Source organism: Rhinoderma darwinii, chromosome 7 (assembly GCF_050947455.1).
Source record: "Rhinoderma darwinii isolate aRhiDar2 chromosome 7, aRhiDar2.hap1, whole genome shotgun sequence".
NCBI classification, from domain to species: domain Eukaryota; kingdom Metazoa; phylum Chordata; class Amphibia; order Anura; family Rhinodermatidae; genus Rhinoderma; species Rhinoderma darwinii.
In genome coordinates, this window is record NC_134693.1 from 66,525,467 (window position 1) to 66,542,050 (window position 16,584).

The 16,584-nt window shown below is 39.1% G+C and overlaps 1 protein-coding gene across 3 annotated transcripts in view; it reads right to left on the reverse strand.

Moving 5' to 3' along the window:
* Positions 1 to 232: 232 nt before the first annotated feature.
* Positions 233 to 16,584, reverse strand: part of SCYL3 (SCY1 like pseudokinase 3) — a 55,497-nt gene continuing 39,145 nt past the window's right edge. For 2 of the 3 annotated variants that reach the window (XM_075833494.1, XM_075833493.1), the window contains exons 10-12: positions 10,826 to 10,996; positions 7,511 to 8,124; positions 233 to 783 (exon numbers count right to left, since the gene is read on the reverse strand). In XM_075833494.1, coding sequence (XP_075689609.1) covers positions 718 to 783; positions 7,511 to 8,124; positions 10,826 to 10,996 — 851 coding nt within the window. In that variant the 3' untranslated portion in view covers positions 233 to 717. The remainder of the gene's footprint in view (positions 784 to 7,510; positions 8,125 to 10,825; positions 10,997 to 16,584) is intronic. The other variant, XM_075833495.1, reaches the window with a different exon arrangement.

Here is a 16,584-nt window from a genome sequence, read left to right on the forward strand (position 1 = left end):
TAGACTGGAGTGCTCTCCTTTACTTGTACTTCTTGACAGCGAAATAAGAGACCATATTTTTATTTCCTTCCTCGCTTTTAACCTATTCACTTAAACCACCGATGGTAATATCAAGTGAGACTGCGGTTGCAAATGTTCTGTATCAAACACGTTGCTAAAATTGGCTACCCATAAACCCTGTTGTGCTGAAGCCTTAACTGCTTCTCTATGTTAAGCTCACAATAACAGAAGGGCAAATATAAATAATTTTATCATTATGTGGTAGATACGGTGCTTAACAATAATCATTTTAACTGCTCTACTTCCAAGTATTATCATTTAAAGTGGATATCATAGGAGACTATGGCTTTTAGAATGTATGCAAAAATACACATGGTTGATAAACATAATTCGGTAGGCATTCATTCGTGAAACAAGCAGCATAAGATTTATAAAGGAGAAAAAAAAAAAGAAAAAAAAAGATTCAGTAAAATTATATATTCAGTTGCTTAAAACATCCGTTTTAGAAAATCTGTAACATAAATTCAGATAATTAGCCAGTTCTAAAGAAATAAAAATAACCACCATGAAAACAGTTCAGTAGAATCAATGCTATTGGCCAACAAGTAGCTTTTTGCATGACAGTTTAAAGTGTGGTCAACACACATCGTCTGGTTCCAGCAAAATAGCAGTAAGTTCTTCATAATAAATAGTACGGCATGATGATCTCTAGATTAGTCACCAGTTGTTCGCATCTTCCTCCCAACCAAAATCGTTCTCTTCGTCCCAGCCTTCTGCTACTGTCTGCAAGAAAGTAGGGGAAAAAAAAAAAAGTGTTAAGAAATCTGTGCATAAATAAGAGTTGAGTTTGCTTCCTTTTATAGATTGGTGATAAATATGTCAAACAATGGGCAGGTTGTCCCGGTCAAAAGATCAAAAATTATATTAAAATGTGTATATTATGTTTTGGGAATTATATTTAAGAAGTTTATTTATTGTAAAAAAATGAATTTGTGTGTATTTTTTTACCGTTTTTTTTTGTATAACATTCCTTTTTTTATTTATTTAACTTTTATATTTAATCCCAATCGGGGGATTTTAAATTGATTTTTTAACTTTAAAGGCTATGTACACCTTTGAAATAGATTATTTAGAAAGAAAGACAAAAACCTGTATCAGTGTGTTTGGTGCAACTTTACAAATTACGTTTTATTAGAAATTAATTTTACGTTTTGAGATCAGGCTGCCTTGTATCCTGTATACAGAGCAGCTATATCTAGTGCTCAAACCTGTATCCGCATCATGAAGCGGTTATCGATCACATCTAAGTTTATAACTTAGATGTGATCGATAACAGGGCGATCCTGCGTCCCGCTGTCACAGAACCAGTCAGTGCCGCTAAGCTGACGGATTCAGTGCAAGATACAGCTGCTCTGTATACAGGATACATAGCAGCAGTATCTCAAAACGTTTAAATAATTTTTTAATAAAAAGTATTTAGAAAGTTGCATCAAAACACACAGACATATTTATTAAAAAAACAACAACAAAACCACGAATTCAAAGAGGTACATAGCTTTTAATGTACTGGCATGTATCTATATGCCAGTACATCAGCCTGCGTACTGATAGTACACAGGCAGTTAGGGAGTACTTGGGTATGCCCCAACAGAAAATCTTGTCAGGCAGCCCTAAGGTCCTTCAATGGACCCTGGCCTGTCTGCCCAGAGAAGGTATGTTCCTAGATTGTCACAGGGAATCCCTGTGATGCAACCAAAGTGGGGGTTCCCTCCTCCTACTTTCTATTTGAATGTTGCAATCAGCTTTGATCACAGCATTCAAGGGGTTAACTGCGGAGATCAGAGGTTTCGCTGATTTCTGCCGTTAGAGCGGGACTACAGCCGTTGCCTTGCTCCTGATCAAACGGCACACTTGCTGCTCCCGTGCGATCAGAATGACGTATATGCTCGTCGTGATGCGGCAACGTCCCGCTGCTCTTAACGAGCATACACGTCGTGTGTGGTTAACCAGTTAAGGGTAAAAGATAGAGGATTTCGATGTTTTTATTCCACGCTATTGCACTTTTTGATTCAGATTTTTGTAATTATTAAGTGGATGCTGTGCGAGACATTTAGAACTTAATTCACTACCCTTCACCAATTCAAACTAACACCTGGCTCTACGCACATTACAGCCTTTGAATGATACTTGGATCACACATCCTTACAACTTTACCCACGAAGCCAGAAGCAGTTATGGAATATGGCTATCCGTTCTGGGCTAATCCTCCCTGCCCTGGCTCTCCTTATTTGAAACATTGTCTGTAACCACAACCGTTAAGTCACTGAGACCTGAACGAATGTAATTTAATTGACAAGTGCAGAGAGAAGGAGCTCATTTGGAGCAGGAGGTATCACACAGGTCTACACGTTATAGGTCGTGTATCTGTTCCACAAGTGAAATGTTGATTTGTCACTTAATTTAATATCTATTAATGTCACAGACCACCCTTTTTTTGGGGGGTAATTTGTCCATTTTTTAATTAACCGGGCTGTGTTACAATTTATTTATATCTAGTATATGCCATCAATGTATAATTAGTCGCTTTCTAACTGCTGGGCTTTCATCTCAAGATGCCCTTCCCCTGAACTTGACAGTATCGTCCCAAACAGCGCTAACAAACAGTTTAGCGTACATGTCAGAGCTCTTGAACAATGTGGTGATGCAGACTGTGTGGATGTGAGGACGTCAAACCTTGCATATGTCAAATGAGACAGGGCCTAACAGGATGGCTCAGTTAAAAAAAATTACAGTTACATTACACTGCACTACAGAAGTAAAATAAGTTAAAAAATAATTGCACTTTTTCCTGATCAAGTCCTTTATAATTACAAAAATGTATAGATAATTGGTATCGCCACGTCCCTAAAGACCTGAACCGTAAAAATATTAAACGTATTTATCCCACACGGTGCACGCCGACGAAAAAAAAAAAAAAACTGGAATAAAAAGTTGCATCTACCCCAAAATGGTACCAATAAAAACTACTGCTCGCTCTACAAAAAAAAACAAAAAACAAGACTAAAAAAAAAAACCCTAACACAGCTTCATCGAAATAAAAATAAAATTATGACTCTAAGAATATGGCGACACAAAAACATGATTTTAAGAAAGTGTTTATTGTGTAAAAATAGAAAATAAAAATAAAAAAATTTGGTATCGCCATATTTGTATCAACCCGCAGAATAAAATTAAGACATCATTTATACAGCACCATGAATGCCATAAAAAAAATCCAATGCCAGAATCGTTGTTCTTGGTGTCTTTACCACCCAAGAATGGAATAAAAAGTGATCAAAAAATAGAATGTAGCCCAAAATGGTACCAATAAAAACTACAGCTCATCACGCGAAAAAAATAAGCCGTGATAGTGCTCCACCTACAGAGAACTAAGAAAGTTATGGCTTTCAGAAAATGTCACCACAAAACCTTTTTTTTTTTAATAAAAAATTGTTAGTGTAAAAAGTAGTAAAACAAAAAAAAAAAATTACTTTGGTATTGCCGTAATCATACTAACCGGCAGAAAAGACCTAACGTGCTATAAACCATATTAAATATGCCACGAAACCCAAAAACTATTGCGTAAATTGCTGGTTTTACTTCTATTTCCACAAAAAAGTAAATCGCATTTCAATACATTATATATACCCCAAACTGATGGCATTAAAAAATACAACCCATCTCGCAAAAAAAGAAAAAAAAAAAAAAAAAAGTCTCATATCGATGAAAAAATAAAACCGATAAAACTCGGGAGTGCAATTATACAAAATAATGGCCCAGACTTACTTATACACCCAGCAGTTTCTCACATAAAACCCCACATCACGGTTTGCTAGACCCCATAGATGGCCCCGTTGGGCACGAGAACGTTTTGGGAATTTGTGCTGCATATTTACCGCATAGACATGTCCCATGGTACAAAAAAGCTGGCCGTGCACAATTTACGTGCCATACAGATGCACAGGCCAGATTGAAACATTCCTTCAGTTTCAAGGGGTGGTTATCAAGGCCCTAAATGGGAGGGCCCAAGCACATCTGCCCAAAAGTTAATCTCCGCTGGAAGCAAGGCCGTCCGTATTGTACCAGGGCAACACTTTCCCAGCAAAAATTCCCAAATTGCAAGAAGAAAAAAAATAAAGCAAGAACCGCAGCGAGTTTTTCAAAAGGTGGGTAAGAATGGACATTTACCTGCCCCCCCCCCAAAAAAAAACTGGCCTGTGCATAAAGGGTTGCTTTAAAGCTCATAATCCATGGATAATTTATTTTATTACTTAATTACCCCATTATTATGCCTTGATAGACAACGCCCAGCATACTTATGCCTCAACATATACTGAAATACCAGTAAAAACAAAAACGAAACTACTACCAAGCAAAATCCGCACTCCAAAAGCCAAATGGTGGTCTTCGCGAGTCTGGCAGTTTATGACCACATATGGGGCATTACCGTACTTTGGAGACTCTGCTTAGCTATTTATGGGGTGTGTCTCCAGTGGCACAAGCGGTGCACAAAATACGTGGCACTGAAATTATATCTGTGGAAATCTTGCAAATTTTCATACTGAAAAATCCATTGAAATTAACTTCTGGAAAACATTTGTGGGTTCAAAATGCTCACTACACCCCTACATGAATATCTTGAGGGGTGTAGATTCCAAAATAGGGTCACTTTTCTGTAGTTTTTTTTACTTTTTGAGATCAGAGTCCCTTCCAATTGTGTGCCAATGCAGTGTAAATCACCAAATTAGGACTCAAATGTGAATGTACCCTCTTTCACTCCTGAGCCCTGTCGTATATCCAGGGAAAAGATTAGGGCCATATGTATGGTATTTCTAAAATAAGGAAATTCTGCATAATTAGAGAATTGTCTTTTCACAGTGGAACAAGCTGGACACAACATACTGGGCATTAAAATGACATATCTATGGAAAAAAGTGCTATGCATATGAGACATGGCGTTTGCAAACCGTTCCAGCAAAAACCGGATTCTTTTGCGTACTTCCAGTAAAATCCTAATCTCATCCAGTTCATTGGGGGACTCAGACCGTGGGTATATGCTGTTGCCACTAGGAAGCTGGACACTAGGAGGGATCACTTTAATTTCCTCAAGGATATACCCTGCCCACAGACAATAAGATGTTCAGTCTGTCCGAAAGCAGTAGGAGAAGCAGAAACAAGGTAAGACAGGTATGTCAAAACAAGAGGAGAATCCCTCAAATTGACAATCATGAACAAAAAAAAAAAACCTTGAAAGCACAACGGGAAGACGAACAGATATTTATTGTAAGGGTTCAAATGGAGCAGACTGCTAAACTTCCAGACAAAAATTGAGATCCCAAGAAGAAATCGGAGGACGATATGGGGGAACTAATGAGCAACCCCCTGCAGTAAAGTCTTGACGTCAGCCTTAGGCGCTATCGTCCCTTTAGAGAACGGAGTGCCAAACCTTGATCCAGGCCACCCTGCAGAAGGGAAAGAACTCTGGATATAGAAAAATGCAACGAAAGTAGGCCTTACAGATATGATGGTACTGTAAATGCGAGCTGAAGGCTTCCGAGGCTTGAACATGGTGAGAATAACATTCCCTGACAGACCGCGAGCCCTCAAAACAGTGACCTTAACAGAGACGCCGTTAAACATAGTGACCTTATATTCTGGAGGTCCCTGAGAGAAAAGGTCGTGATGGATAAGCAAGTGCCACGGAACGTCAGCCAGCAGTCCTCATACCAACAATGATGTGGCCAATCTGGGGCTATCAGAATGGCAATGTCTGTCTGAACTTGCACCGGATGACCGGACAGCAGTGATGTTCAGTGCAGTAGGCAAAGAAATATTGCTCCCAACTCCAGCAGGCTGATGGGAAGGGAGGATTCCTGTGGAGAACACAGCCCCTGGGCCGTTAGGCTTCCGAAAGGTGCCCCACCCCACCCTCAAGACCTGCATCCCTGGAGAGCATCAGCCAGTTCAGCGGAATGAAGGAACGACCAGGGATGACATCCACCACTGGCGACGGGCTGCAACTGGAGGGATGAACCGCAGATCCAGGGAGCGGTTCCACTGGGAGAGTATTGCTCACTGCAGTGGGGGCGCATATGGAAGTGCACAAATGGGACTGTCTCGATAGATCCCACCATGGTCTCAAGAACCCTCATGCAGAGGCGGAGTGAAGTCCGAGCATCCATCCGTAAGGACCAAATCCCGTCGTGAACAACAGATAGCTGTTCCGGTGGAAGAAGACTCTCGCAAACAGTGTCTAGGGTCATGCCCAGGAATACCATTCGCTGGAAAGGAGACCGGCAAGATTTGGAGCGGTACATAATCCAACCGAACCAATTCAGGGTGTCCAGAGCGAACTCTAGTACCGTCTCGTTGTCCTCACTGGAGGAGGATTTGATTATAATGACGTCCAGATAGGGGGCAACCGACAGCCCCCTGGTCCGAAGGAGCGCCATCGCAACTGAAAGAACCTTCGTAAAGACAGTCAGGGCCGTGGCCAGAGTAAAGGGGTCTATCACATGATCCTTTTCTGACTGGCTGAGCGGGATCACGTGGTACACCATATAATTCTATTGAACTAGGAACGTCTTTCCTTTCAGCCCACATTTGGCACTTTGAGGGGCTGTGCAGTGAATGTAATTGACCCATTACCATAACTGTATTCTGGTATCATACGGATGTCCTTTTAATACATCTGATGTAGTGACCAGCTCTCCCTAAGTCATCTTGCATGCCATTTGGGCCAGGAGCTTTGTTGATATGTACCATATTATAAGGATACTAGCAACTCATTTGTCCAAACAAACATCCTTCTACAACAACATTCAGTCTACAACAAGAGATTCTAGTTTATAGTTTAACCGATTCATGGTATTTTTGGATTCCAGTATCAGACATGGTTTAGTCATCTTTAGTGCAAGGCGATTTAACAGTTCATAATGTTTACATTTGTTGAGCAAACGTAACCCCTTAATGACCAGCCTATTTTAGGCCTTAATGACCAAGCTATTTTTTCAGTTTTTTCATCATCTCATTCAAAGAGCTATAACTTTTTTTAATTATTTTTTTTTACTTGTGATTTTTATTTATTTATTATAAACTTTATGAAACTTTTTTTTTAGTCCCACTAGGGATTTTTACTATGCGGTCACTTGATCGCTTTTATAATACACAATATTTTTGTATTGCGGTGTATTATTCACCCCATCTGCACACCCAGGGACCGCATTGTGGGTGTGCAGATGGGGTGAGAGGAAGATTTTACTGCTCCCGGCGGCGCGGTTTTATTCTGATGCGCCGTAAAAAGGCTACTGCATCAGAATAAAGCTAGTTAATGAATGCCGTAAAAAAAAACACCTATGGGCTGCCACTGACCGGTTAAGGACCAAAAGCATCCACCATAAAATTAGATGTATATGACATCTGAATATAGATCGACAGTGTACAGATTTATAAACTTATACATATTTGTTACCTCTTCAACTTCAGCAGCAGCAAATTTTGATGAAAATATAGTTGATTCTTTACTATTTGGATCTAAGTTCGATTTTTCATTTTCTACAGTCTCTTCGTGGTATCCAAAAGAGGAAAAAGTAGTAGAAATTTTTATTTCTGGTGCCATGTCTGCAAACCAATCTAACTCAGAGTCTCTGCTTTTGCTCTTGACCTTTATTGTGAATTCATCTCCCAAACTCTTCCAGGACTCTAATTTCTTTTCAGGTGCTTTCTCCTCTACAGGTTTCGTCAATATTAATACTGAAGATGACTGTTTGTCAGTGTTAGAATTCCTGCTGGCTCCAATGTTACCCAATCCAGATATAGAGTTCAAACTGGAAAGTCCTTTTTCATCTATATTTACATTTGCTTCTTTGGAGACATTATCAGCCAGACTGAGGTCACCCCACTTTTCAGTATCCGGATCACCCATATTTTCTATCTTTTGCTGCATGTTGACAAAATTGTCACTTGTCAAACCTTCCGATTCGCTCCAGTCTGGCCAATCTTCTGGCGCTTGCAGTACTTCTTCAGATTTAGGGCAGATAGTCGTTTGCCCTCCAGAAATATTCACTGGGTGTGACAAATGACATTCTTTAAAACGATCATGGGATAGAAACAGAATTGAGCATTAGTCATGGTTGGAAAACTTGTGTATTTATAAGAAAATGCAAATTACAATACTTTATTGTTACAATAACAAGTGAGTTGAACTTTGAAATGAACTTGCATGGAACTACATTCGTTTTAATCTTGTAACCATTTATCATCACAGCTACCTTTAGTTAACCCCTTGGTGCCGCAGCCATTTTTTTTTCCATCTATTTCAACGCACATTCCAAAAGCTGTAACTTTTTAACTTTAATCGACAAAGCTATATGAGTGCTTGTTTTATGCAGGATGAGTTGTAGTTTTTTATGGCACCGTTTAATGTACCATATAATGTACTGGGACACTCAAAAATTATTTGTGGTGTAGAATGGAAAAAAAATTGGATTCCTCTATTGTTTTTTTAGATTTTGTTTTTAAGGCGTTCACCGTGCGGTAAAATGTCATGCTAACTTTATTCTACGGGTCGATATATTTACGTCAATACAAAATTTATATTGTTTTTTTTGTTTCACCACTTTTACATAGTTGTTTCTATTTTTCAATAGGAAAAATATTTTTGTGTCACCATATTCCGAGACTCAAAACTTTATTATTCTATCGATTGAGCGGACTGTTTTAGTGCCGGCGAGCTGTAGTATTTGTTGGTAAAATTTCGGAGCACACGCAACTTTTTGATCTGTTTTGAAAAACTGGGGAGAACTAAGTGAACCAAAAAACAACATTCCTGGAATTTCTTTTTTTTTTACAGCATTCACCGTGCAGGTTAAATATCATTATATTAGAACAGTTTGAACTTTTATGGACGCAGCAATACCAATTATGTAATTATATTTACTATAGGGGGAAAAAAAAAATAGGAAAAGCGATCACATTGCGGGGTGGGGGGGGGGGGCAATAGCCTGTCGGAGGGGGCCGTCCCAACTCTAGGTTGGCTTTTCTCTTTTTCTTTCTCCTTGTATATTTTAATTTTATTATTTTTGACTTCTGGGAAACATCTGTCCAGATGATTATGGTGAAAATTATACATATGAAAATTATACCTGAAATTCTGTCAGGGATATAAAACAAATTATAATGTTTCTAGAAGCAGGAGTAAAATCCTTTATGTACTATATTAAGAAAATTATTGCCGGTAAAACTACTTTCCTTGTGATTAAAGATGTATTGAATTCCTTTGTAATGTCTTGAGTAGTAGGAAAATTATGAAATGTAAGAAGTTGTGAAAAGCAAGCCTGGATACTCATTGAATGGACGGGAACTTGCACTTAAAACTAATAACGAAGCATATATAAACGGCACTAGCCTGGAATGGAATAATGGCTCTGAGAAAGTCACAGATGTGATGAAACGCGTTAGCCAATCACCCTCTTACACGTGTGTTTGACGTCACACACGGTGTACCTTGCTGGATTCTAACCTTAACCTGCAATGACCTCAGTCGTGTTTGTACTATACCTGTATGTGAGGAGGCACGAAGGGAGAGAGACCTAGACAAATCCGTTAAAAGCCACGAGGACAACTATGGAAAAGAGAGGCTCTCCTGGACCTTCGTTATATTACTTGATTTCGTCCTGTTAGAAGTGTTGGAACTTGGACTATACTTACAATACTAAGGTACCAGTGAAAGAACTTTGAGCCAAGGGTTTGAAACAACCTTCTCTAAGCATATTTTGGGAGTGTCTTCAAAGTGTCTCCCGTAAATAGAAAAAGTGATCAAATTATACCTGAATCTCATGAAGAGATAAAATATGCTTTGCTTCCTTATATGCCTTAGACACACAAAATCTGGTCAAATGCAGATATGTATGGTTGTCATGTGAATAAATGTCTCCGGAACAAATGACGGCTCATGACACCTTGCCTAAATATAGGTTTTGAATGCATGCATTTATTATTCGGCAATCTTTATAAAAGTCTCCTCTGGATCCTTTGCCAGCTGGATCCCGTCCTAAACATACATGTTGAAACCTGGACGATGCCTGTAACTTGAAAGTATCAGTGGAAAATGTCTAGCAGATAGCTAGACACAAATCTTTCTCCCCAAATAGATTCTGGGAGTGTCGGCTTTGTCTCCCGTTCTAACGCACAATGTGAATGGCATGCAGCTGGACTTTTGGGAGGGAATAATCTGCTTTCGTTTCTATTGGATGTTATTTTCCCTTAAATCACAAAATGTTATTGTAATATCTTGTTTAACATTTGTCTGGACGGACATATTTAAATTGTCGGTATACTGCAATAGTACTTGCATCAATATAATGAAATTTATATCAATACTTTTATAAAAAAAATTTAATAAATAATTTTGTATTTTGTTTAAACAGTTTTATTTTGTATTTACTTTTTGCCCAAAGTGTGCTGGTTGGTCCACTTGTCTTTCGTTTTTCTTTTTTGCTATAATTATATTGGACGGCACCGTGCAATAACTATTGCATTTCTTTTGGGTTATTCAAAAGGATAATATCTTTTTTTCTTGGCTTAGTTTATGCCAACTGTGGCACAGGCATTTTAAGCCACACCTTTTCTACTAAGCCATGCCCCCTTTTCTAGACACTTGAAAAAGTCTGTTCTTTTAGTAATATAAAAAGGCACTATTCTTTTACTAAAAACACTGCACACTACAGTTTGCCTCCCTAAAAACATAACGGATTAAAGAGGACTGTAATTTAATAGTGATTCTTACTTTCAGTGGAAAAATCATTCCTTCTGAACTCCAAAGAGTCTTGTCTATGCAATTCTTCATTAGTCAAACAATTTGGATTTACTTCTGGGAAGTTGCTTTTAGCTAGTACTGTTGATAAGCTGTTCTGTGATGCCAGGCTGATGTGGTTATTGGCAGAGTGTACTGGAGAACCTGTTGGGAACACATAAGGAAAAAAATATGTATCTGATATTAAGGATACCTGAATGTTCAAAAAGTATGCAAACAGATGGTCAAATACTATTGTACTACTAGGTTCACTTGTATAATCCTTAAAGAGGCTCTGTCACCAGATTATAAGTGGCCTATATTGTACATGATGTGATCAGCGCTGTAATGTAGATTACAGCAGTGTTTTTTTATTTAGAAAAACGATCATTTTTAACGGCGTTATGACCTAAATTAGCTTTATGCTAATGAGTTTCTTAATGAACAACTGGGCGTGTTTTACTTTTTGGCCAAGTGGGCGTTGTACAGAGTGTATGACGCTGACCAATCAGTGCCCAATCAGTGTCATACACTTCTCCCCATTCATTTATACAGCAAGGCTAGCGTAATCTTGCGAGATTGCGATGTAACCTGTCATTTCAAATGAGATTACGTTTGCCATGCTGTAAATATCACAGAGACGTTACAGAAGTGACAGGATTCTGAATACACATCACGTCGTCCTGGCTGGAGGTAATGTATATTCATTGTCAGGACACTGCAGTAACGTTATAGTGTGTTTATGTGGCTGCACATAACGATATAGCTATATCGCTATGTGCTGTGTAAATTAATGGGGAGAAGTGTATGACGCTGATTCGTCAGCGTCACACACTCATCTGTACAACGCCCACTTGGCCAAAAAGTAAAACACGCCCAGTTGTTCATTAAGAAACTCATTAGCATAAAGCTAATATAGGTCATAACTCCATCAAAAATGATTGTTTTTCTAAATAAAAAATCACTTCTGTAATCTGCATTACAGTGCCGATCACATCATGTACAATATAGGGCCCTTAGAGCCTCTTTAAAGATTATCTGTCACCAGATTATAAGGGCCCTATCTCCTACATACTCTGATCGGCACTAATGTAGAGAACATTTTTTTATTCTGAAAAACGATAATTTTTCAACAAGTTATGAGCAATTTGAGATTTATGCTAATTACTTTCCTAATATCCAACTGGGCGTTTAACTTTTGACCAAGTGGGCGTTGTAAAGAGAAGTGTTTTAAGCCGCTGACCAATCAGGGTCATACACTTCTCTCCATTCATGTCCATTTGTACTCAGCACAGCGTGATCTCACACATTAACTTTACTGAAGTGTCTTGAGAGCGAATAGACACTTCTATTTTTTTAAAGCATTCTTACGTTGCTGCATTTTTTCCACTACTGCCTAAAACTTTTGCACAGTACTGTACTTCCTGCACAAAATATATATTAAATTTCAGATAACTGATAAGGAAATTTATCTGAATTTTTTTTAAGAGAGATAATAGATTTTGTTGTCCGTTCCACCGCAGATTTGTGCTTGAATCCACAGTAAAATCTGCATTGTTCATCCCCCTGCACACAGGACGATAATGCTGCAGATTTAAGTGTGGAAAACGGACTTCAGTCCAGCTATGTGGATGAGATTTGAGAAAAGTCTCATCCATTTGCTTCAGGAACGGTTTCCATATGCTGTGATCAATGTGTTAGTTTTTTTTAATCAATTAACAAAATACAAAGTGAATGAACAAAAGAGAAATCTAAACCAAAACAATATTTGGTGTGATCACCCGTTGCCTTCAAAACAGAAATCAATTGTTCTAGGTACACTTGCACAAAGTCATGGATTGTGTAGCATTGTAGTCCGGTGTATGATTAACCAATTGTGCCACACAGGTGATAATGATCATCATTTTCATATGTAGGCTGAAACACAGTCATTAACTGTAACAGAAACAGCTGTGTAGGAGGCTTAAAACTGGGCAAGGAACGGCCAAATTCTGCTACAAAAGGTGAAGTTGTGGAAGACAGTTTAATATCACAGGTCCACAATGGCAAGTCTGAGCACAGCAACAATACACAAAGGTAGTTCTACTGCATCAGCAAGGTCTCTCCCAGGCAAATATGTCAAAGCGGACTGGGGGTTCAAGATGTGCTCAAGCTCTTTTGGAGAAGCACAAACAAACGGGCAACGTTGAGGACCACAAACGCAGTGGTCGGCCAAGCAAACTTAGTGCAGCAGATCAAAGACACATCATGCTTACTTCTCTTTAAAATCAGAAGATGTCCAGCAGTGCCATCAGCTCAGAAATGGCAGAAACCAGCAGGACCCAGATACACCCACCTACTGTTCGGAGAAGTCTAGCCAGAAGTGGTCTTCATGGGAGAATTGCAGCCATACCTTCGACGTGGAAAAAAGGCCAAGCGACTCAACTGTGCACGAAAACATAGGTACTGGGGTGCTTAAAGATGGCAGCATTTGCTCTGGACTGAGAAATCAAAATTTGAAATACTTGTCTAACAAAAGGCAGTTTGTTCCCCAAAAGGCTAGAGAGCAGTAGAGTATCTGCAGGCAACAATGAAGCATGGTGGAATTTCCTTGCAAGTTTGGGGCTGCATTTCAGCAAATTAAGTTTGGGATTTGGACAGGATTAATTGTGTCCTCAATGCAGAGAAATCCAGGCAGATACTTATCCATCATCTTCTATATAAGTGATAGATAGAGATAGGAGAGCGGGATTCTACCGTTCTGTGTGCAGTGTATAACAGACATGATATCTGTTAGGCTCCGCCCACTAGCTCAGAGAGAATTAGATAAAGCCTGCAGAGGGGGAAACTTAACAAAAAATGCAAAATAACTGTCAAAAAAAAAAAGAGTGCCATTGCTCATACACACACACACACACACACACACACACACACACACACACACACGAGGGCTTATTCTGAAAAGTCATCTGAGCTTTAACTATGCGCTCTTGAACGCTCTGTCCATGACTCGCCTTTACTCATTTCAAACTCGCTCAACCTTCTGGCTCTTACAGAAACAGGGCTTAAATACAGTCTGACAACACTTCGTCTTATGGTGGTCTACATTCTTCTCAAACGCCGATCATGAGAACAGGCAGGGTCCTAAATGATCGTTCTGCCGACTGCTATCTAAAATGTATGCACCTATATCAGATGCTGAAGACCTGGCCACTTATTACAAAGTTAAAATCGATAACATCTGGTATGAAATTCCCTCCCAGTCCCCAAGTAGAATCAATCCACTTTCCTCTTCTTCATTTTCAGCATTTGACTCAATAACAGAAGAAGCCGTTTCTAGACTCCTCGCTTCTTCTGGTCCTAGTACATGCATTATTAATCCTATTCCCCCACACTTCGTGTAGTCTCCCTCCCCGGCTGTCACTAGTCACCTAACTAAAATAATTTAACCTCTCTTTATACTGGGTTCTTATCTTCCTTTTTAAAAACATGCTTTTTAATCCCATAACTGAAAAAAAAAAATCTCGATCTACGGACATGTCTCTAATCTCGCCTCAGTCTCTAAACCCCTACTCTGCTATTTCTCTTAGAATCTAGTTTTTGTACTCTGCTGAAACTGCCTTTACCAAAGTCTCAAAAGATCTAAATCGAATGCCAACTATTCTGTAATTATTCTGGATCTAAACTATGAGCAGATTGGGCTTCTAGTACCATCTCTATGCCGAAATACAAATTTTTTATATACACATACACACACATACACACACACACGTTCAAAAGTTTAGGGTCACTTAGAAATTTCCTTATTTTTGCAAGAAAAGCACAGTTTTAAATTAATCAGAAATACACTCTATAAATTGTTAATTTGCTAAATGACTATTCTAGCTGCAAACGTCTGGTTTTTAATGCAATATCTACATAGGTGTATAGAGGCCCATTTCGAGCAACCATCACTCCAGTGTTCTTATGGTACATTGTGTTTGCTAACTGTGTTAGAAGGCTAATGGATGATTAGAAAACACTTGAAAAGCCTTGTGCAATTATGTTAGCACCGCTGTAAACAGTTTTGCTGTTTAGAGGAGCTATAAAACGGACCTTCCTTAGAGCTAGTTGAGAATCTGGAGCATTACATTTGTGGGCTCGATTAAACTCTCACAATGGCTAGAAAAAGAGAGCTTTCATGTGAAACTCGACAGTCTATTCTTGTTCTTAGAAATTAAGGCTATTCCATGCGAGAAATTGCCAAGAAACTGAAGATTTCCTACAACGGTGTGTACTACTCCCTTCAGAGGACAGCACAAACAGGCTCTAACCAGAGTAGAAAGAGAAGTGGGAGGCCCCGCTGCACAACTGAGCAACAAGACAAGTACATTAGAGTCTCTAGTTTGAGAAATATACGCCTCACAGGTCCTCAACTGGCAGCTTCATTAAATAGTACCCGCAAAACGCCAGTGTCAACGTCTACAGTGAAGAGGCGACTCCGGGATGCTGGCCTTCAGGGCAGAGTGGCAAAGAAAAAGCCATATCTGAGACTGGCTAATAAAAGGAAAAGATTAATATGGGCAAAAGCACACAGACATTGGACAGAGGAAGATTGGAAAAAAGTGTTATGGACAGACGAATCGAAGTTTGAGGTGTTTGGATCACACAGAAGAACATTTGTGAGACGCAGAACAACTGAAAAGATGCTGGAAGAGTGCCTGACGCCATCTGTCAAGCATGGTGGAGGTAATGTGATGGTCTGGGGTTGCTTTGGTGCTGGTAAAGTGGGAGATTTGTACAAGGTAAAAGGGATTTTGAATAAGGAAGGCTATCACTCCATTTTGCAACGCCATGCCATACCCTGTGGACAGCGCTTGATTGGAGCCAATTTTATCCTACAACAGGACAATGACCCAAAGCACACCTCCAAATTATGCAAGAACTATTTAGGGAAGAAGCAGGCAGCTGGTATTCTATCTGTAATGGAGTGGCCAGCACAGTCACCAGATCTCAACCCCATAGAGCTGTTGTGGGAGCAACTTGACCATATGGTACGCAAGAAGTGCCCATCAAGCCAATCCAACTTGTGGGAAGGCCTTCTGGAAGCATGGGGTGAAATTTCTCTCGATTACCTCAGCAAGTTAACAGCTAGAATGACAAAGGTCTGCAATGCTGTAATTGCTGCAAATGGAGCATTCTTTGACGAAAGCAAAGTTTGAAGGAGAAAATTATTATTTGAAATAAAAATCGTTATTTCTAACCTCGTCAATGTCTTGACTATATTTTCTTGTCATTTTCCAACTCATTTGATAAATATAAGCGTGAGTTTTCATAGAAAACACAAAATTGCCTGGGTGACCCCAAACTTTTGAACGTGTATGTGTATGTGTATGTGTATGTGTATATATGTATATATATATATATATATATATATATATATATATATATATATATATATATACACATACATACACACACACACACACACACACACACATATATATATACACATACATACACACACACATTTTCCCATGACATCAACCCCACTGTAACAAAAAACACCAGTGATTGTTTCATGTAGAGAGAGGACATGGTGTTAGGGACAGCTGACATTCTTTCAAAAACTGAGCTCTTATCGAGATACCTAAAACTGGGGTCTCCCTTTTAGTATGTGGCACTACCGTAAATCCTAGGCAAAACACCAGCTGTCTTGGGGTTATGTTCAAATTAGATCTTTTCTTTAGTCTTTATATAAAATCGCTTGCACCTCTATTTCCTCAGATTGTAAG